This window comes from Canis aureus, chromosome 23 (genome assembly GCF_053574225.1).
Source record: "Canis aureus isolate CA01 chromosome 23, VMU_Caureus_v.1.0, whole genome shotgun sequence".
Lineage (NCBI taxonomy): Eukaryota > Metazoa > Chordata > Mammalia > Carnivora > Canidae > Canis > Canis aureus.
The window spans coordinates 14,540,587-14,562,865 of NC_135633.1; the positions used below are offsets into that span (position 1 = coordinate 14,540,587).

A 22,279-nucleotide genomic window follows, 5' to 3' on the forward strand; every position below is an offset into this window, starting at 1 on the left:
CATAGTGGAACTGCTGACACTTTAGCTTCACCATTGTCTTCTGTCATTTTGTAAGTAGTGGGATTTAGCTGTTTGATTTCAGAGCTAGAGAGAAGACATCTGGAAGCTACTATAGATTGGGGGGATGAGGAAGGCTTCTCTCAGGCAGAGATACTTGAGCTGAAGCCCGGTGACAGGTTGGAGCCTGCTTGTAAAAAAAAAAAAAAACAAAAAAAAAACAAAAAACCTTATATACTATGTGAAGGATTTTGGACTTTCCCTTGAAGCAAGAGGAACTTTTTTGGTAGTTGGTAGTTTTTAAGCAAGGATGTAATAGGATTATACTTGTATCAGAGTGAGGATTCTCTGTGGAGGACAAATTGGACTATGATGAGATGGGAATTTTAAAGACTAATAGTCCAAGAGAAATCAAGGACAAGGGAATAGAGCTGGAGACCTTTCTGAACTCAAGTGTTGCCCTGGTAATTGACTGGAAGTGTGAAACAAAAAAGACATTCTACAAAGGGTCTTTAGAAGATTTTTAGCTCTGCTTGCCCGAGCCCCCTCACCTGAGCCATATTACATATGTAGCTAAATATACTAGCCACCAGTGATGCCAACGTACTTCCTTTATGCAATAATTGAGTCCCTGATGTGTGAGGTCTTTCTAGTTTTTTTCTGATTCTCCTATAGTCCGTGGCCCATGAGCCAAATCTAGCCCATTGCCTCTTATCCCCTCCATTGCCCAGAGTTTTATTGAAACATAGACATGCTCATTCATTTACATTTTTCTGTGGCTGATTTTACTTTACAGTGGCATAGTTGAGTAGTTGCAAGAGAAGCTGAAATAAACTTGAAATATTTACTATCTGGCCCTTTAAAGAAAATGTTTGCCAATCCCTGGTCTAAACTAGCAATTCTTGCAAGTAGAAAGGAGGGAAGGGACTTATAATAATAGTTTTAAGGAGTTATGTCTGGAGAAATTGCCTTACTGGTAAATGACTGAAACTTTTCCCATACTAGCATTGTCTTCACTAATTGTTACTTTTCAGTAATTATCCAAGAAGAAGAAGGTATAATTAATCAGGGGAAGCTCCTTTGAATTGCCACTCTGGATGAACTGCTTGGTTGTTGGGAGTAGTGTTAAAATGATTTGGGGCTTAAAATATTGGCTTTGTTGATCTAGGTGCAAAAGTATACCTAGAACCAGTGAAGCTGGAGAACTCTATAGCTCTTTATATGTTAACAGAAAAATAAATAAATAAAGGAAAGAAAAAACCCCAAAGCAATATAAAGATGAGATTTAGGTTTAAGGAAATTAGAAGGCTAATGTGGCAATAAATTGCAGCCCTTGAGGCAAGATGATCCTGTGAAGGGGAGGGTTCAGGGATTTTAAGGGTATACAGGTAGGTAGAGTCCAATGCAGGAGACTATGAACCATTCTATTCAGGACTTATCCCCACTCCATGCTTTTACTTGAATATTTTACTGGGTTGGTATGTTGAGCGGCTGAGAGGATGGTGGAAGCTTGTGTGAATTGCATCAGTAGGATTCCGATTTCTGGCTGTTGAACTGATGACTGAGGAGATGGATTATGGATTTCCTTTCTTTGTCTTAATTTCTGATTGTTCAGGAACTACAGCAGAAAAGCCTTCTTTAGGCTAACTTGGGTGAGAAGTTTATGGGACTTCTCCCACTTGGGTGGAAAGTTTGGGTGAGAAGTGTGTGCATGCTTGTGTATGTGTGCACCTCAGTTTTTAAAACTTTTCTGTCCTCCAGGTTATCCTACCTACAAAGAAAAAGTAAAGAAAAGGCCTGGAGGCCGCCCAGAAGTGATTTACAACTATGTCCAAAGACCCTTTATTCGAATGTCTTGGGAGAAGGAAGAAGGAAAGAGTCGGCATGTAGACTTTCAATGTGTGAAGAGTAAATCTATCACCAATCTTGCAGCAGCTGCCGCAGACATTCCCCAGGACCAGCTGGTGGTCCTGCACCCAACTCCGCAGGTGGATGAGCTGGATATCCTCCCCATCCATCCCCCTTCTGGCAACAACGACCTCGATCCTGATGCACAGAATCCGATGCTGTGATGCTGATGTTCCTTGAAACCATAGCATGCTACTCGTCACGGTGACGCTGCACTCTCCTCATTCTGCACTGCAAGGCCGCTCTCTTCATCGTGAGATGCACATGACCATGTTTAGGATATTGCAGTGTAGGCTTTTTTAAAGACCAAAGGTAGCTGAATGGTTTTTAAAATGAGTACAACTCTAGCATCCTGAGGTTCCAGTTATATAAATGTATTTGTTTACCAGTAGGTTTGTGAAATTGGTTCTTTGTATGGGGGACAGTCCTTTTTCACACATCTAGATATTTTCAGAAGTGGTAAAGATTGGCAGCTGGGGTATTTTCAGCTTATATTGATATTCATCACACCCCAGGTAAAATGTAGAATATTATATAGGTGCACTTTATAAATGGTGGTTAAATGGAACTGTTCAAGCCATTTTTATAGTTGTGATGCACAATATAACTGAAATAAGTGCTTCTATCAAAGTATTCCTTCAGTAAAATGTGTATAGTTTGCTGCCCATGATGGGCAAAAAAGGAGTATTTATCATTGGGCTTATTTGATTGATTAGGAGGAGATCTAATGCCCATATCTTATTTCTCTACAGTGCTGTTTTCGCCCTTTTAGAGTGAGTCACATGCAGGAAGTGTGAACATCAGAGGTGGTTTATTATCCAGTCTGCCTTACCCTTAATCTGTTCAGATATTTATTTACTAATTTTTTTTCTCAAGAGTTATGGGATAGGAAAATGAAGTGTTTGCTCTTCATTTACTAAATGATTGTAAACTCAAGTTTTTCATCAATAAAATTCCATTGTTTTAATGTTTCTGATCAGCTTTATAACCACCTTGACCAGATTCTTAGTCTCATAATTAATGGATTTCCTGTCTTATTGGTATCAATGAAACTAGAAACCACCTGGTAGCTCACAGAACTCCCGATTTAGTTTACGTGTAATGAAGCACTTAGATGCCTTACTAAATCCACAGCAAAGGTTGACTGAAAAAACATTTTCTAGTCAAACCTAAGAAGAGTGAAATGCCATTACTATGGTTATAGGGTAACCTTAAATTTCAGAGTCAATTTCTTACACTGGTTCAGTGCTTTGTCCATTATACTCTGCTGTTCTTAGCAAACTATTTGTGCAGATGCTTAAAAAAAAAAAATACCCTGTGGTCCAACTCAAGCAGGAAGTAGAAATACTTAGGTGCTTTGGGTTAGGGCTCACTTAATGTGTGAAGCCATACAACCATGAGCAGAGTAGGAGTTGTAGGCAAGAAGCCCATTTGTTACAATTAATCTTATAATGTCATAGGATTTGAAATCTGTGTTTAAGCAGTAATACCAGCATACTCACATAAAATTGCAATAATTTGGAGATTAACTATTCTAACAGTACAGCTAAGTTATTAACAGGGAAATTATGTGAGTCCTGGAACTGTTACTGAAGGCCAGAAAGGCACTGTAAATGTCCTTGGCATGGCTTATCCTTAAACAGCCACTGTAGAAAACTGATCCAGCCCTGTAGCACACAGGATTTTTTTTTTCTATTTGAAATGTGAACAGTATTTATAGAACAAGGGAAACATTTATTAAAAATATTTAACTGTCTAATACATTATACTTTAACCCATATTTATAGTAAAGGATTCTTACAAGGAAGAATAAACGGCTTTATGATACAATTAGTATAAGAAATATCCACATGGGGGACTTCTTTGTAGTGTAAAAACACCATACATCTGAAATGACCATTTGCATATAAAAGCTACCAATGATGCTTCTGTGCACGATGATTAAAAAATTCAACACAAACAGAATCCAAAATATACAATTAATGCAAGCTATCCACAGCTAGCCCAATAATCAATGATGAGGAAACACTGGAGCAGGCTTAGTTCCACTTTGTCTGAAGTTACACATAGTAAGATTGACTTGTATCAATGGCTCTGAGATGGCTTTTATGAAGACAGTACATAAAAGCTGTTCTCTCCTTATCCAGTAAGCTTCACAGACTGTAAAACTCCACCAGTAATGCACTTTGATACTGTAGCTGTTGCCAAAGCAACACGTAGCGTTTACAGCGGCCATGGCAAGTCGCTAAAGTCAACAGGACCACCCAGCCCAGCATCTGCTTCCAAGAGACTCATAATGACAGCCATTGCTGCTTCATCATTACTGGGACTACTTGAGCCTTGGTCGTTTTCTATCATGTCTATGCCTATGTGAGGGTTCTCACCTGTGGGAGGAGAAAAAGACTGGTCAGTCCTAATACCAAAGCATATTTAACTTTCATAAGCAGTTCCTAAGCACACTTTTAATAAGAATGTTGTACTTAACAGTACGGTGGGAATGACGGGAGAGACTGCTTTGGGGGCTGCATTGCCGTAATATATTTCCTTTAGTGTGTTTCAGAGAAAAGAACCAACTTTTTAGAAACAAGTGCTTAAAATGCAATAAAGATTGAAAGTATTTGAGTTGACCTCATCTTAATATTCTGACATAACCAGTTCTAGGGAGGGAGATACAGAAGGAAAGACAAATGGGAATGTAGGGATGAAGAGAAAACAAACCATCCAGAATGACAGAGAAGATGGGTGACATGGGAGAAGCAAACTCTTTACCACTTTTAATACCCGCTGAAACACTTACTGATCACCCTTCCAGGCTTTATTTCTGAACCTTCCTTCATCAGCCCTCCCACTGAAGAGCTGATGGCCCACATGGAGGGAAAAGCCAAGCAGCTTAGACTTGCTCCTTTGAGTTCCAGGGACAAATCTGGAGCCCCTCACCAGAACTCGACCATTAAACTCAACTTTGAACTAAAGAGTTAAATGATAAAAACTAAAGGTTAAAAATTTGCTTATCTAGAACTAGCTTATTTTATTCATTTAGTTCTTAAAACTGACTTTACGCCAGATATTGTGCAAGCTCATTGCAGTGGAAAGGAGTAGTAATGCTACTTACCAAGAATAGAGGAACTATCAGAAGAGTACGGATAACCTGGATTTTCCTGAGCCTGCCCTGGTAGTAGGCCACTGGAAGGAATGTCTGGAGTCCCTCCATTTAAAATCTACAAACAAAAGAGAAGTTTTCATATCAACAATTTCAATCAGTACTGTGCTCGAGATCGTCAAGAAAATGAAGCATGTTGAAAAGAGGTGGCGGGGAAATGTGCTCAGTTTCCCATTGGATGATTTCAAACAAACTTAGGAATGGTCACAGCGGAAAAAAAAAAAACCTCTCCCCAAATTATTTTCTCTATGACTCAGCCCAGACACTTTAAAGGCCGAATGAAATCCCTAGAGCATTTGATTACCTTGGATCACATTATTCACATGATTAAGGCCAAGGACTCCGTTACCTCAGTGAGCTGATTAGATTTCAGAAGAGGCAGTGATTTCAAGTCTTGCCAGTAGGTGGCATTACAAATGTATTTCCGCAGTCTAGCTTTTTGGTAGGGAAACCCTGACATTGAGAATTGAGAACTCCAAAGAACTTTTGTTCACATACACTATATCGATATTTTTTATATTTGAAAACTAATAAATTTCTAAAATCTAATAAACTGACTACATGTAAACATGAATAGCATTTTAATGAAAAATAACTTTTCTAAAAGAGCAAAAAAAGTCATTGTTTTACTTTTTTTCCCCCAAATCAAATGTCTGCCTTAATAGGATTTAACTGGATTCTCATTTTCTTCAGTCTGTTTAGATGTTTGAAGTATATGAGGGAAGTCACATATGTAGTTGGGAAAGGTTCATCTTAATAGCCTTTTCAAATAACTTTGGTATTCTTTGATATTACATCAAAACTCAACAAGTGGAAATTTCTTAAAGATTAAGTGCAAATGTGGCATCAAACCATATCAATGAAATCCCTGCACTCTACTATATAAAAATCCATTGGTATACCTTTGCATGATTTTGAAGTATCTTGCATTGGTCATTTGGAAAATATTGGCTGAGTGAAGCAGATCTAACTGTTAACACATTTCAAAACATCTCCATTGTTGTTAATATTACCTCTATCATCAGAAACACCCTTTAAGTTTTGGGAAGCTGTTGAGTTCAAAGTAGCAAATCCAAGTTTTCCAAAAATTCTAATTTTTTGCTTGAAAGCTAAAATTTTCTCATGGGCAACAAATACTGTCAAGCTGTCTTCCTTGAACTCACCAGTTCATTCATTTTCAAGAAAATATACGGTAGATACCCAAGTGCGAATAACCACAGTTTGCAATAATAAAAATGGTGTCCTTTGACAAAAGCAGTTCATTTAGCTCCTAACAGCCTGGCAAGTGCTTTTCCTTGAGACAACCACTGAACTTCAGTATGCAGTGTAAGCGCTTTACTCATACTTCCATTTTTTAACAGTGTTAAGATTTACTCAAGGATTTTATAGAATGTTTTTATTGCTTAGTAAGGACATTATTAAGTGAAACTGGCTTGAAAATTTGTGGTTTTGTTTGTTTGTTTTTATTGCGAGCATATGGTGTTGAAGAATACAGTGACTACTAGTACAGTTTGGTGCCACTGCCGTGATTTTCGCAAAAGCACCAGCAGTTTTACCCAACACTGCTTTTGCACTAGCAGTTCATGTATCAACACAGTGAGGAAAAAAAAAAAACGTTTTAGATTATGAAAATAATTTTGACCTTGCAGAGACCCCTGTGAAAGGATCTTTCCCTCTCAACATTAGGGAACTGCTGCTTTAGCTGAACCTGCCGTAGTACCCCTGGATGTCCAGACTCTCCTGGGACCTAGGTTCACTTAGAGCCTCACTTTTTTAGCTTGACTCTGAATGAAATAACTGTCAAGCTTAATGGCTCATTTTTGGACCTGCCCAATTTGAAAGCAACTGGGAAGGGCTGGAAGCATGGGGCCACCTTTACTCTCATGGCTGCTATCATTTCTAACTCCCATCTTGTTTAAGCTACTTTTACAAGTCCTGTTGCTGAGGACTCAGAATATATTCAGAATTTCTTCTCTCAGACCCATTTTTATAAGTCCAAAGAAAAAAATTTCTCATATGCTTCAAAAATACTTGGGACTTTGTGTGTGGAGTACATTAGAGCTCTGAAATTGCTGGTGTGGAAAGAATCAAAAGTCAAGAGACCTGACCTTAAGTTTGGGACTGTACTTTTAAATGATTAGCCCAGCATTTAATATTTGGGAGCTTAGATTTTGTCACAAAGTTGTGAGGCTAAGATTAGAAAATATATATAGAGAAGTTCTTGGAGTAATATTTAAGCATTCTACTGGAGTGATACCCTTTCAAAACAGAGTAGTTTTGGGATTCTTGGTAATACAAGGAAGTCAAGTGCCTAAAAGTAGAGCTGAGAAGTAGAGAAGGGGAGACCACCCCAAGGAGATGGTGGGTCCAGTATGGAAGAAGGACCTAGGGATGAAACAGGAGAACAGACCTAAGAGCAAAACCTGCAAGCAGGGACTGGGGATGTACCAAGCCTAGGCTTTATCTCTTAGTGTTATCTTCTGAGTCCTTACCAAAGACCAGGCACTTTCACATATATTACCTCATAACAGGACTTAATGTGCAAAGATGCTGAGTGTCCTAACCTTTAGTAGCCCTTATATAAAACAACAACTAGGGCTAAATAATTCTATAGGGTCACACAGCTAGCACATGGCAAAGCCAGGCTTCAAGCCCAGGTCTTTCATTGACCACTCTTACACATTAATTTATTGACTTTCTAACTTTTGGTGGGGGAGGGGAGGTGGAATCAAAACTTATTTTCAAATAGAAATTTTTACAGAAAATTCATATGTAAAAATAGAGCTGCCCTAGTAGAAGCTGACCTTACCCTCTCTACTCACCAGCTGTCCTTGCCCCATCCTACCTGGCAGCACCGCAACTCCTGGTAACCCGAGCCTCAGAGAACCTGGCCAGTGTTTCTGATGATAGAGGTAATATTAACAACAATGGAGATGTTTTGAAATGTGTCAACAGTTAGATCTGCTTCACTCAGCCAGTATTTTCCAAATGACCAATGCAAGATACTTCAAAATCATGCAAAGGTATACCAATGGATTTTTATATAGTAGAGTGCAGGGATTTCATTGATATGGTTTGATGCCACATTGCACTTAATCTTTAAGAAAGATTTTGAAGTTTTGAAAACCCATGTCCTGCTTTTGATATAATTTGTGTTCTAGGAGTCCTGTCTATATAAATTGCTAATATTTTTTTTTCTCTCTCTATGGTTTGGGAGCTAAGGGAAAGAAGACTATGTCCAAAGATGCTGGCCCTTGGGTCATCCTAACCTAAATTAACATCAGGCACTACAAAACAACAACAACAACAACAAAAAACCAAAAAACCCAAGAAAACAAAAAACATCAGGCACTACAGATTTAGGATTTACAACTAACATGGCCCTACACTTGTAAATTCTCTGGCAAAGATGAAAACACATGAGTGGCCTCTAAGCCTACTGACGGTATAATCTTCTAGCCAACTCTTCATGAGGGCTGGTGACCGACACAGTACCTGTACCCAGTGCTGACACATCCCGGGAAACCCAGGCAGCAGAGCCCCATGCATTCTGCAGCTGTGAAGGCGTGGCTTGCCCTCCAAAGTACCCACGTGCTCCTGCTAGTATCACGGTTTCCAGTGCCTGCACTAGAGACTAATGATATTTTCTCCCTTGAAAATTCTTGGCAGAAAAAGAGTTTTTTACGTGACGTACTCACTAATCCTTCCTTCATGGGAGCTTTTGAATTGCTCCCTCCATTCCTTAGAACATCCTTTCTACCTTCCTCCATTCACATGGAATAAATTGTCTAAGGACGTCAGCAAGCCTCTCCAGCTCCACCAGTAAGCTTTATACCCAAACTCACACAGGTGCATTAACTTAAAAGGAAGAGGGTCCAACTTGTTTCAGCAACCACAGTGGTAATTATATACTCCCGACCCCAGCATTTCAGAACGTGGGCAAGAGGCTCTCTGGATTAAGAGGGGCCTTAGTCTAAGAGTCATCAGCCTTACCTTCTTGCCTCCTGGAGAAGAGGCATCAGGGGGAGGTGTACTTGTGATATTTAATGGGCTGGAGCCACAACTGGAAGGTGATGACCCTCTTATTCTGTCAGAGAAAAGAGGAGTTAGTTAGATTTCTTTCCTTCAGTGGTGTGTGAGGGGTAGGGTAAGAACTAGAATGGGGATTGGCCAGCTTTGTCTGTGAAGGGCCAAACAGGAACTACCTGGGCTCTGTAGGCCGTACAGTCTTGGTCACAACTACTCGGTTCTGCCACTGTAGCTTGAAAGCAGCCATAGACCATATGGAAACTGATGGGAGTAGCTCTGTTCCAGTGAAATTACATTTACAAATACAGGTGAGAAGCTGTATTTATTCTACAGGCACCGGATCTAGAGTGCAGACCCTGGAGTCCAGCATCTCACTGACAAAGCCCTTGGTTTAGGGTTTGGATTTCAGATTGTTGAGTTTCAAGTAAGTGGGCAGTTTCATTTCTTGTAGAATCCAGATCTCAGAGTTGGACGGGACTTTAGAAATTCAACGTCTATCTTTAATACCATGAACTAGAAGGCACAGCAAGTGATTTTTCCTTTTCCCTACAAATACTTTTTAGCTAGTGAATACTCTTAGGAAGTAGAAGGTGCCAGGGTGGCTAACCCACACCTGGAAAGTAGCCTTGCAATGGTAGGAACAGTATGTAGTAATAGCAGTAATAGTAGTAGTAGTAGTAGTAGTAGTAGTAGTAGTAAGTAGAGCAGCTGTCCCTACTGCCTTTTAAAGGTGATGAAAAATGGGTCTAGGCCCTCTCAGTTGGTACGTTTCTCACTATAGTAGATTAGCAGAGAAAGTCTTAGAACTGTAAACCCCCACACATGCTCATCAGGCTGAAGGAGCTCAGGAAAGAAGCCATGGCCTGGCAGTGAAGCTGGAGTATGGTGGCAGCTGTGTCACCACCAGGCCCTTAGCGTCTACAGAGATGAATGCAACTTCCTGGGTCACCCAGGCACCCTGCTCTCAACGGCTCAGCAGTCCTCCGGCCATTGGCCTGTGTTGCCTAGTTCCGTAGACTTGGGAGTGAATAAGCTTTCTCTGTCCCAGAGCAGAAGCTCCTCACCGGCAGACTACAGCTATACGCCATGTACTCTTAGCACACAGATGGGTACGAACCGCTTACTGAAAAATTGCTGAATGTCTCCCATCTTCCCCTACTTAGGTATATGAAGCCACTATTTCCCCGGGTTCCCCATTTTGGGATTGCCTTTTCATTGTTATTTCATCTTTGATTTCTTGTCCTTAAATTACTGATTTTTCTTTGAGACGGTATCATCACTGAGGAATAGGCCTCATTCCTGGGTTATTAAGCATGTTCACCTTCATCTCTTCTATTCCAGTCCAGCTTCCATAATGCTTGTTAGCACATTCTGGACATCTGCTCAGCATCCTACAATGAATGGGGTCTTAATTTTTTTTTCCGGTCTAAACTTCTCAGCATTATTTATTAGGATTCTTAGCAATCTCCCATCCTTGCTTCAGCTCATGCACTCTTCCTTTTTACTATTATCATAAAGAAACAATACACTTCTCAAAAGATTTTAAGATCCTTGAGGTCCAGGACTGCTTTACACTGTTCTTGGATGGTTTCAGGCAAAGCACAGAATATGTAGGTAGTGGCCAGTAAGAATCTGATTCTCACTGCACACTGCCCCAACATCTTCCTGAAGTAGACCCAAGGGATCATATCCATTATTCCCAAGCGCTGGAGCAGAGCTGTCCTGCCCCCCCCGGGATAAGAGCCATCTAGAAAACCGGCTTTCAGCTCTCCTGAGAGAACCAATTCTGAGAGAATCAATCCAGCGGCAGCAGGGAATAGTTTATCCCTTTTCCTATTATGTTCCATTAAGTGTGCATTCCCCTAAGGACCTGGTTACTACCCTCTCCATTCCCCAAATTCAGTTGAATGTACAACTGCTTCCCTCTTAATCACGACTCAGATGTAATTACTCTGAGCACTCACCATATGTCAGTTTCTACCCTAGGAACATTCCTGAGACCTCTCATACTCCTAAAGCAATTCTTGGGAGATAGTTATTACCTGCCTTTTATGGCTTAATTCAACAGAGACCAGGAAGTTAAGTGAATCTCTTAAGCACAGCCAAGTAGGAGCCCAGAACTCAAACTCCAGTAAACTACTTAAATATGGAAAAGAAGCCCTCTCAAGAGAGATTCTGCGTGGGCTCTTATCGAAGCCAGGCAGCTTTGACTAGAAGCAGCTAATGTCGTGTTGAGGCCCAGATCACGGACTGTCGCCACTCCTGCAGTCCTGTAATGTTACAGTGTTCATCCATCCTCATGAGCCCCTTGAGTCATAATAAAGTAATGAGAAAACTGAGTCCCCAAAGAATTCCCTTTAACTCTGGCCTGTTTGGGTTTCACTCTTTAAGGCCAGATTTCTCAATCTCGGCACCATTGACATTTGGGACTGGAAAATTCTTTGTTTCGGGTGGAAGGAGATGGCAGGGAGGCTGTCCTGTGTCCTACAGGATGTTTAGCAAGCAGCATCCCTGGTCTCTATCCACTGGATATTTAGCAGCAACGTCCTACCCAGTTATGACAACCAAAAATATCTCCAGGTATTACAAAACAGCTCTTGGGGGGCAAAATGCCCTGGGTTGAGAACCACTGGTTTAAGGGAGCAACTAGAAGGTGTTACTTGCCTGTGGATCTCCATGATTTCTTCAGCAATCATTCGACCTATTTTGCCTGCCCCAGCCCTGGTTCCCCCTGGAATCCCTGGAACAGTGGGGTGGGTCCTCTTTGGGCCACCTACAACAAAGGAATCTGAGAGTGGGAAAGGGGAACCAAGGAAGAAATGCTATTATGAGTTAAAACCAGTTCATCTTGTGATCCACTTGAAGTTTAACCTCAGGGTTATGCCCTAAGGGACAGCAGAGCTGCAGCTTGTCAGGAAAAGCCATTCCAGCAGAAGGCTCAAGTTTGCGTCCAGGATCAGAGGCCAAAGCAAGGGCTCTAGTTCCCCTCACGCGCTCAACATCCGTTTACCGACTACCGCTGTACAGCAAGCCAGGGTCCCAGAGGCAAGTCGGCAGCTCTGCCCTCAAGGAGCTCACAGTCTAACAGGGGGATGAACAAGATGAACAATGGCTGGAACAAAGTGTGGTAAGTTTGACAGGTAAGTACAAGGCACCCAACTCCTCCAGGCCCAGGTACAGCTTCCTGGGCAAGTTTAACACTGAGCTGAGTCTTGAGAGAGGAGTAGAAATTAGCTGGGCAGAGAGGTAGGGAGGGCAAGGTGTTCCACACACAGCAACCAATGTACGCAAGAGCACTGAGGGAGGACACAACTTGGGAGACTACTCCAAGAACTTCATCATGAACGATGACGAAAGAGTGACAGATGAAACTGGAGGAGGTACCTGGGTGAAAGGTCCTGGATGCCATACTAATGGATTTAGACAGGATCCAGAGATAAGGCGTGCCAAACACTTCGCACAGAAAAGGCACTTAGGTTGGGTTACTGGGAAGTCCACCGCGTGGAGCGTGAACTACAGCGGAGGAAAGGGGTTGGGTGGGGGAGTAAGACTACGATTAAAAAATTCTCTGCAACAATCCGGGCGACAGATGGGAGGGAGATGGAGAAGTCTAAGAGGGGCAGAAGGGACAGGACCTCGTGCTCAGATAGAACGGGCATGAAGGAAGAGTCAAGGTTTCTGGCTTAACCAACCAGATGAAGGAGTGCAGAGAATCGGTTTGGAGAGGCTAAATTTCAGGTGCTTTTGAGACTCCAGGTGGCTCTGTCCAGGAGGCAGGTGGAGAGACAGACCTATGGCTCCAGAGACAGAGAGATCAGATGTAAGAGTCGGTGGTGGAGAGGAGGGGACTGAAGGAAGCCATGCAAGCGGAGGTGGTGCCGTGGAAGGGTACGTCAGGTGCAGAGGCCAGGGCCAAGCCCAGAAGGGAGCCCCACTGACAGAGACCCTCCTCCCCCCCAGGAGCCAGTGACAGTACCAAAAAGCACCACATCCCAGCACTGGGCAACACGGAGGAAAGCCCAAGAGGAGCAACGAGTTTCCTATTCCAAGGGCTTCCAAGGTCCCGGCAACCTTGGAACGAGCTCTCAGTATTCCAGGCTCCACAGAGAAAGTGAGAGGACAACGTCCTTAGGGCTCATCTGCTTGAAGCCTCCCTTCCATAAAATATGGGGGCTGGGGACACCAAATAGTTGGGGAGGGGGTACACTGGCCACGAGCAGCTTCTCATGGGCAAGCCCCGATGCCCCTGCAGTACATAGTTACCTTCTCCAGAGGGCAGCATGCTGTCCATGCTGTGGGGGGACGCTGTGAGCTGCGGGAAGGTTGGGTCCCCGCCTTCCAGGACGTTGGCTCTGTGAACATCCCAGCAATAAGGAAACATGAGTCAGGCCTGCTCAGAACCGTGCACCTTTCACCTTGGCCAAGGTGTCCGGTGTCCACTCTGGACCTGGACAGGCCAGAAAATGAAGTGTCTGCCTGAGTGGCTCAGCAGGTCTCCTCGCTGTTCGAGAACACGGTGGACAGCATCCCGGCCTTTGGCCTCACTGCCTGCCTGGGCCTTCCTGGTTTGTAGAGGACACAGTCCGGCAGAGAAGGTGACTGCAGCCACCCACTGCCATCGCTACGGGGCCTCCTCTCCTGCCAGTGTGCAGGGACCTAGCCCCGGCCCCTCACTCTGCTCTGGACACCATGGGGAAGGAGATGCGGGGAGCAGTCCTCGCCCAAGAGGGGCCCCTTCCCTGCTCGCCTGGCAGGTGGCGGCCTCTGAGGCGGGCTTCGGGCTGCCAGCGCTCGGGCGGCCAGCCCGGCGGGCACGGGGGCCCTGAGCCAAGGCCAGCATGAGGCGGCACCCGGGCGAGCCTCTCCTGGGCTGTCGGCCTCTGCACGGCAGCGCCCAGGCGCCCAGCGTGCAGGGCCTTCAGGCGTCAAAAGCTAACTGCCGTATCAGGAAGGAACGGTTGCTGCTCCCGTGGCAATTCCACGAGCCAGGGGCCTGCACGGCACGCACATCGAAGCGTGTTCTTGGTTACCGACCCCTTTGGCCTCTGCCCATCCCGAGGCCTCGCCGGGTATCGGCCGGTAGCCTTAGAGGGTGCGCCACTGGCTGCCGCCTGCACCCGCCTTCCCAGGTAAGGAGCCCGGGCATTTGTCCTGGAGGCAAGAGAGCTTCCCGGGCGGGGGGACACTTACAAAACAACAGTGTTGGTTGAGACGATGTACTCTACTTCCTTGGTCCAAGGGTTCATGAAACTGAACCATCGACTCCGGAGCGTGATGAAAGAACCATCTTTGATTTTAAACTTATAGCAATTAGTCGTGATCTTTTCTCTTGTCTGTAAAACTGAAAATGCAAAGAAACTATGAATATTGCTTCCTCAGACCAACACAGTGAACTAAGCAAACCCTAAGTGCGCCTGGACCCCGCTGCCGCCACCCTTCAAGGGGCTCGCGCTCTGCGACTGAGGCGCCCGGGGCCTGCCGCGCTGCTCACGCTGAGCCGCGGGGGCGGCCCTCGGGGTGGGCTGCTTCTGAGGCCTTGACTCGCAGCCTTTCGATTCATCTGTGAATCTCTCGCTGTTGTTCAGTGTATGAACTGCAGGCGCCAGGGAATAACTGCAATTCAGACGCGTGGCCGGGACCCGCTGTGAAGGGAGCCACAAGCGTCCAAAGGGCCCGTGTTCCTTCCCCATCACAAAGCCAGAGGGCAGGGCAGCACTTTTAGGACATCTGAAGCCTGGGACGTCACTCACCTAGTCACATTTCATTATTTTATGTGACAAACATGGAACAAGCGCCTTTCGTGTGCCAGGCAGGCACTGGGGATGGAGGGGGGCGGGGCATGACCCCTGCCCTCAGGATAGGAATGAGGAGCGGCTACGCAGAGGAAGGAGGGCTACAAGTGTGTCAGAGGGAGGGAGGAAAGGACTCAGCAGTGCCCCACAAGTGGCAGGGCCTGGTGGGGGTGAAGCTGAGGAGGGCCTTGAACACTGGTCAAAGGCCTGGAATTCTAAAGGCCAGAGGTTTAGGCAGGGATGTGACATTATCGAGCTCAATCTGTTGGGGCATAAATGGGACAAGTATGAAACATGGAAGGGGCTGGGGGCAGAAGGGAGCAGGGAGGCCTGCTAGGAGTCGATCACAATTATGGGTTGGGCACAAGGGCCTGAGTAGGGCTGTGGCAGCGGAGGTACAACAAGGGACCTCTTTGGAAGTGCAGGTCTGAGGTGAACCAATGGGACACAGAGGGAAGGGGTCAGTACCGGTCCCTCCCAGGAGGCTAGTCTGTGCCGGTGCCAAAAGTCAAGGGAAAATACAGAAGGCACTGCAGGGTTTTATGGAAAAGAGAATCAAGATTGTTTGAGCTAAATCTTTACAGCGTTCCTGTAAATCCTCTGAACAAGAGAGACTTTCCAGAAACTGCACTGTCCTAAGTACAGAAAACTGCTAGGCAGGCCGAGGTGGGCTCTCCTTGAGGGGATAAACAGGGCCTGGGAACACCAGCCTCGTCTCCTCAGAGACGTTGGCTTCGAGACCTCTGGGCTGGCTGACCCCCACGTCACCAGGGGCAGATTTCTCTGGAACGTTTATGCGGACTAGTTTTGAAGCAGGGGGACACCCTGACCTTAAGACCTTTCGTACAGCCCAGCTTACCTTGCCTGTGACATTCTGCAAGATGTCCTATGTCGTCTTGGTGAAAGTATTCATAACATGATGTGCCTAGAAGTTCTTGTGGTAAATATGCCAAAATAGCTGTTGCCCTAGAATATTTAAAAAAAAAAAAAAAAAAGTTATTGAGATGGTTAATTAACAGCCTCTGCTCAGTGGATGAACCCCGCCAGAGCTGATGAGAACAAGGTCCACCCTGGATGGCCTTCCAGAGGGCTTACTAGGTGGATGTGGATATGGAGATATATATATATATATATATATATTTTTTGGTGCAACTGAACTTAACCAACACTATAAAAGCAGGGGGAAAAGAAAGGAAAGAAGCCTTTCAAAGGGGCTGTTTTCCAACAACGGAGGCTTAAAAATGTAACCATATTAGCCAAAAATGTGATAGAAATCCAAACCCCAGGGCAAACTTTCTCTATCTCACTACATTTTTTTTTTTTTTTTTTAATCAGGATGATCAAACATCAGAAGCTCCAGTGGCAGGGGACACTAGAGCCCTGGAAAATGGTGGTGTTTTTTTCTAGTGTGTAGTGATTATTTCTAATAGCCAGAAAAATAATCAGCCGGTGAATATTCTCAAGGAGACAGCAGAGAGCAGTGGCAAACTTGGGACATCTGGGTTCTTGGCTCAGGTCTAGTACTGCTCAGCTGTGAATGGGAGGGGGCCAGTCGTCGGGGGGCCCCCAGTTCCTCATCTATTAAGAGTGAGACTGGACTAGGTCAGTGTTGCCGATGGAGCTTTCTGTAGTGGCGATGTGCTAGGCTGTGCCTCAGCCTCATGTAGCTGAGCACCTGCAGTATGCCTAGGGGGCCGGACACCTCTGAGCGTAGTTTCAATTAAAACCTGAATAGCCGGGCAGCCCGGGTGGCTCAGCGGTTTGGCGCCGCCTTCAGCCCAGGGCCTGATCCTGGAGACCCGGGATCGAGTCCCATGTCGGGCTCCCTGCATGGAGCCTGCTTCTCCCTCTGCCTGTGTCTCTGCCTCTCTCTCTCTCTATCTCTCATGAGTAAATAAATAAAATCTTAAAAAAAAAAAAAAAAAAAAAAACACTTGAATAGCCATGTGAGATTGCTATAGCCAACGTCCACTGTACCAGACAGCTCAGGACTAGATCATCTTTTCCAAGCCCCACAGTCCAGAATTCTGATCCCAGCTGTGGTCCTGAACCTTCCACCCACCCTCAGACAGCATCCCAGGCCTATCATTTCTCCCCTGGCCATGGACCTCAGACCATGACAATGTCTCCTTAACTGTCGCTACACGCCAAAGAGCATTAGAGAGAAAAATCTCTGTTTATGATGACATTCGGATGGGTCTCATTTTTTAGCAGAGATCCCCATCCCTTCCTTCTCTCTTTACCCTCAGGGAAGCCAGCTGATGGCCCAGCCTTCTCTGCTTTACTCAGAGGTGAAAATCTTGTACCATTATTGTTCAAGGGTAGTACGCAGACTCTTACCTCTGGTCTACAAAAACAAACTTCCCATCTATTGCGTGCCGAGACACATATTCCATGGATTTCACCCTGATGTCCCCGTTCACCGGCTGCGGGACCACGTGAGAATGCAGGCGTCCGATGGCGACAAGGCAGCTGAGGTTACAGCCCTCGTTGTCTGGTTCGCTGTCCTCGTCCAGCCCCATCTTTGTGGGTGGCCAGCTCTTCAGGTACCCTGTGCTGTGGATGGTGCAGAAGCTCTTTCGATCTGCTAGAAAGCAAAGTCCATGGTCAGTGACAGGACGGCTCTGGGCAAGCAGGCATGGGCAGCCTGCGGCGGCCCGGGATGTGGGAAGGGAGTCAAAAAGTGAACAAAGCTCTACTCTCTGGAAGGGAGAACTGGCAAGAGAGGAAGATTTAGAAGCAGACAGCTATCATCCTGGGGCCTACGTGTGGAGCAGGACCGGTTATGCCAAGGGCGTCGCATATACCAAGGAAGGAGTCACTCAATCTACCTGGGGAGAGGAGAGCCGCCCAGGAAAACCACGTAGGAGGTGATCAAGAAGGATGAGCACTGGCTAAGGGACTAGGATATACGAAGGTTGAGAAGGTACAAAGCACAGAGGCACATCCCGTCCCCGTACAAGAAACAATAGAGAGCTCCGTGTGGTTGAAGTGGAAAGGGAAGGGCTGGAGGTGGAGCTGGAACGGTGAGTTGGGGGCAGATTATTGGGGTCTTAGACTGTTTGCTAACAAATACGTGTTTATCACACAAGAAATGGAGAGCTTCTGAAGGTATTTAAGTGGAGAAACAGCAAAGGAAATTGTGGTTTGGATACCCTAGGAGCAGAGCGATAGGTAAACCGGAAGAGCAAGGAGCACACAGAGTAAGACAAGCACACAGCAAGAGGTGGTGAGGATGTGCTCTGGCCCCGCAGTGAGGACGAGGAGGCCGGGAGGTTCCTGAGAACTCGTGGGGTCTGGCGGGAATATCAAAACATTTGGTATGAAAGAAAGAAAACGAAGGGGACTCCACCTTTCTTGGATTGAATGTTTGCTACTGCTCAGGGACTCGGAGAAGAGAGGACATGGAGTCTGCCTTAGAGAAGAGGGAGAAGGATTTCACTTGGACACATTCCGTGCAGAACAGCTGTGGAGTTCAACAACGAGCACATCCTTATGGGGCGCTCACCGAGCATCAGGTCCGGGGTAGTCACCGGAAGACCAATCAGACGTGCCGCACGGAGCACACAGACTCAAACAAGCGTATGAATGAGTGACAGTGCAACTGCAAGAAAGTGCTAGCAAGGGCACCTGCAGGGGCTACAGGAGGGCCCGGGGTGGCCTGACCCCGACGCCCGGCTCTAAAGGACAAGGCCAGCCAGCTGGCTGAAGGGAGCCGACGGACAGGCGTGGGGGGCAGGCATTCCAGTCGGAGACCGTGGCAGAAAGGGGGAGGAGGCATCGAAAGGAAGTCGCCACAGCTGAACACGTGGAGTGGGGGCGGTCGCGGTCGCGTTAAGGACTCCTGACTTTTCTCCAAGAGCAATGGGAAACACTACAGGGTTTTAAGTAGGGAACCAAAGACAGGTTTGCTTTAAAAAGATCATTCTGGCTGCTGTGTGGAGAGAAGGCAAGTGTGAGGAGCCTACTCCACCGGCCGCGGTGAGAGCGGCGGGTAGCCCGGGTCTGAGGGATTCGGTCAACGGAGAGGTAGGTGGATAAGCGCAGTCGGATAACTTCTGTAGGGGGTTGATGGTGGCAGGACTTTGCACCTGACCGGACTGGAAGAGGGAGTGAAGCGGGCTGAGGGCGCCTCTCCAGCTCCCAGGATGTGCAGCCAGGTGCTGAGGTGCCATTTACATCAGGGAGGAGCTCGGTGGTCACTTCCGCACAGATCAGGTTTGAGGTGCCCTTGAGAGGGCTGAGCAGATAGATTTAAGAAGCCGACTTACGGATCTGCAGCTCAAAAGAAAAACCTGGGCCAGAAATAGAAACTTGGAAGCCACCGGCATGGAAGTGGCACCGCAAACCAAGGGAGAAGACATGGCCTACGGATCACGTGTAGATAGAAAGGTGGCGCAGGACAGACGAGGAGCCAGCAAAAGGAGGTGGGGAGGAGGCCTAGAGTGGCAGAGGATGGGGGAGACGAGAAGTAGGAGGTTTCATGGAATCCTAGGGGAAAAAAATACTTTAAGATGGAAGAAAAATGAAGTGTCCGTTGTGTTCGGCAACATGGAAGTCATTGGTGGATGCGGCAAGAGTAATTTCGGCGGGCAGCGGGATGCTCGGAGGCGGCGGGCATCGTGGCTCAGGGTGTTCCTTCTCAACCACATGGAAACAAAATTTAAACGGAGGAAGCTTTCCCACGAGTCTCTGTCACTGTGACAACCGTCGGGGCTTTCCAATCGCCCCTGCTCCCCAACGGCCCTACCCTGTAGGGGACAACGGCCCCCGGGACCTGCAGGGGACCACTGAGCCAACACCGTGCTGAGCGCTCCCGTGCACCGAGCCAGCCTCGCCTGTATCAGGATTTTCTTATTTTATTTTAAAAGATTTTATTTATTTTCTTGACAGCAAGAGAGAAGAGACGGCGTGGGAGGGAGAGGGGATCCGAAGCAGACTCCACCCTGGGCGCAGAGCCCCATGCGCGGCTCGACCCCACGACCGCGAGCTCGCGACCCGGGCCGCCCCGGTGGCCCTACAGGAAGATCGTGAAGAAGTGAAATGGTTACCTTTTTTCTTTGAACAGGTAGAGGGGAAGTCCTTGTCTTCCACCTTTACTGAAGGCCTGTTACACTTCATCCTACAGAAGAAAGAACGTCGTGCTCCAGAACATAATCGAGATGGCCCAGGGGTTATATCTGTTTTAACTGGAAGTCCAGCTGCAAATCAATACACAAAATGTGATAAACTGAGAGTAGTATTGTCTGTCAGGAGGGGGAGAGTGACCTTGAAGAAAGCCTCCTCTTTCCTGCCTCACTGCCTCATACCGACCATTCCTCCTCACTGACGCCTGAAAGACGCAACGCGGGTGAGCGGGCTGTCAATCTGGAAAGGTTTCCAGATCTCCTAGAAAGCAGCTACCGGTAGGAGCGGGACTGCGATCCTGCTGCGAACACTGGCTACTGGTCTGCAGACTGTCCGGGGATAACGAGCGCCCACCGTGGGAGAAGCCAGAGAGGGGGCCACCGCCGGGGCTGCTCCTGGACGTCACCCCTCCAACCTACCTCCCACAGGGCCTCCCGGCTGAGCCTCCCTGGAATGCACACGGCCCCCTCCCTGCTCCTTTTCACCCTAGCACACAGTGGGGATGCGTCTCCATCCTGAGATCCTCCCCCCACCCCCACCCCCCCGCCGCTCTGTTCTTCTCTTTATCACCTGGTGCACCCACCGCGACTCCTCCTTTCAGACCCACCCCAGCCGTCACCTCCTCAGGGATGCCTGTCCTCGGGTCCACATGAAAACGAGTCCTCTGTTCTCTCTGCTTGGCACTATTTCTATGGAGGTACCTATCACGCGGGGTGCTGGCCCCAGGTCTCCTCGACTGTATGGCACAAGCCTTAAAGGCAAGGACCAAACATCACCTCCTTTTTCTCTTCGTGTCACTACCAAAAATTGCCAGGGCCAGACTAGAAAAGGCAACAGGGACCGGGGGCCACGTTGAAGTTTTCGGAAGAGGAGTGCCTTAATGAAAAGGATGGTTTAAAGGAGGTCTCTCTGGGGACGTTTCCCTCTGGGGACTGACATGGGGGAGCGTGCAAGCAGGAAACTTGGGCCATGACCACACTGGCCGGTGAGCTCGCGGCACTGACCCCGTGCCCACTGTGTGCCAGGAGCTGCCCCATGTGCTTTATGTATAGTGATATAGTTAATCCTCACAACCACCCCACGAAACCGGTACTATTTTGTAGATAAGGAAACGGAGGCACAGAGAGGTTAAGTAACTTGCTCAAGGTCACAGCTGACAAACGGTAGAGCCAGGAAGTGAGCCTGGCAACCAGACTCCAGACTCCACGCTCCTAAATGCCGGAGCACACAGGCTCCCCAGATGGGAGAGCCTGATGGGGGAAGACCTACAGGGCCTCACGCAGGAGGGACGGGGAGGGGGGACACGGGTGAGAGAAGCGGTGTGGGGGGGAACGTGAAGCCAGGAGGGGGCCCCAACTAATGAGGAACCACTTTGGCCAAAGAAACTTCCAATTTATATTTCAAGTTTTCTTACTTTTATCTTAGGAGGCTGCATGAGTGTAACTCGAGTAAATAGAGGGAATTTTTTCAGGGGGCACAAATCAAACTGGTGTGAGCCCTTTAAACTCAGGGGCACACAACTGGGAATTTATAGATTCGGGGGGGGGGCTGAGTCTAAAACCCAGAAAGAATCAAAATAGCTGTTTTTCCTCCCTGTGGATTTGGACATTACGTAAAGCAAAACAAATACGAAGGTAGGTGGATAACCGCATTGAGCCCGGGAGAGCACGTGTGACCCAAGTAAGGGGCAGAGAGGAGGGAGGCCGGGGGCTGAGCGCATCGGCACACGCTGCGGTCCTCGCTCAGCCGTGCGGGCGGGCCCCGAGGAAGCAGCCGCGGCCTGCTCCTGGACTCACTTTTTGCATCTATGAGCCGCTCCCGGGGCGCCGTGTCCGAGGAGGAGAGCTGCTCCTTCACTTTGGCGATATCTTTAGGGTGCAGGTAGTCAAACAGACTCTGACCGATCAGATCGTTCTGTGGGGAGGAAGCGTGGAAACCACACGTCAACAGCACGTGGAATACAACTTCGCCAACAGGCGCTCTGCGTTTTAGTTTGTATTTCTAGGCATGGGAATTTCAAATATGTCCAGTGTGAACACGTAACCTGTCCAATCGCTGTGCCTAGGGACACACAGGACAGGGAGCGAGGCATCGGGACTTTGGTGTCCGTGACACAGGAGGGGGAAGGGCGTATATTTATACTTCTATAAATAGTTCACGCTCCTCGAAGGCAGGAGTCTTTCAGCTGTACGTGTTTCCTGTTATTTATTCCGGATGCCACAAGTGCCCTGCTAGGAGCACAGGGTGTGGGCGGGGACTCTAGCCC

The 22,279-nt window shown here is 47.0% G+C and overlaps 2 protein-coding genes across 20 annotated transcripts in view; one reads left to right on the forward strand and one right to left on the reverse strand.

Annotated features, from left to right (window-relative positions):
- BTBD10 (BTB domain containing 10) overlaps positions 1 to 2,872 on the forward strand; it is a 77,373-nt gene extending 74,501 nt beyond the window's left edge. For all 4 annotated transcript variants that reach the window (XM_077866433.1, XM_077866432.1, XM_077866434.1 and 1 more), the window contains one exon: positions 1,759 to 2,872. In XM_077866433.1, coding sequence (XP_077722559.1) covers positions 1,759 to 2,069 — 311 coding nt within the window. In that variant the 3' untranslated portion in view covers positions 2,070 to 2,872. The remainder of the gene's footprint in view (positions 1 to 1,758) is intronic.
- The window catches only part of BMAL1 (basic helix-loop-helix ARNT like 1), a 102,873-nt gene continuing 82,810 nt past the window's right edge, over positions 2,217 to 22,279 (reverse strand). For 5 of the 16 annotated variants that reach the window (XM_077866407.1, XM_077866408.1, XM_077866406.1 and 2 more), the window contains 11 exons: positions 21,810 to 21,927; positions 19,938 to 20,087; positions 17,227 to 17,473; positions 15,746 to 15,852; positions 14,285 to 14,435; positions 13,358 to 13,446; positions 12,787 to 12,891; positions 11,759 to 11,867; positions 9,059 to 9,152; positions 5,018 to 5,123; positions 2,217 to 4,289 (listed from right to left, as the gene is read on the reverse strand). In XM_077866407.1, coding sequence (XP_077722533.1) covers positions 4,129 to 4,289; positions 5,018 to 5,123; positions 9,059 to 9,152; positions 11,759 to 11,867; positions 12,787 to 12,891; positions 13,358 to 13,446; positions 14,285 to 14,435; positions 15,746 to 15,852; positions 17,227 to 17,473; positions 19,938 to 20,087; positions 21,810 to 21,927 — 1,437 coding nt within the window. In that variant the 3' untranslated portion in view covers positions 2,217 to 4,128. Of the gene's footprint in view, positions 4,290 to 5,017; positions 5,124 to 9,058; positions 9,153 to 11,758; positions 11,883 to 12,786; positions 12,892 to 13,357; positions 13,447 to 14,284; positions 14,436 to 15,745; positions 15,853 to 17,226; positions 17,474 to 19,937; positions 20,088 to 21,809; positions 21,928 to 22,279 lie in introns of all 16 variants that reach the window. The other 11 variants (XM_077866413.1, XM_077866417.1, XM_077866422.1 and 8 more) reach the window with 5 other exon arrangements.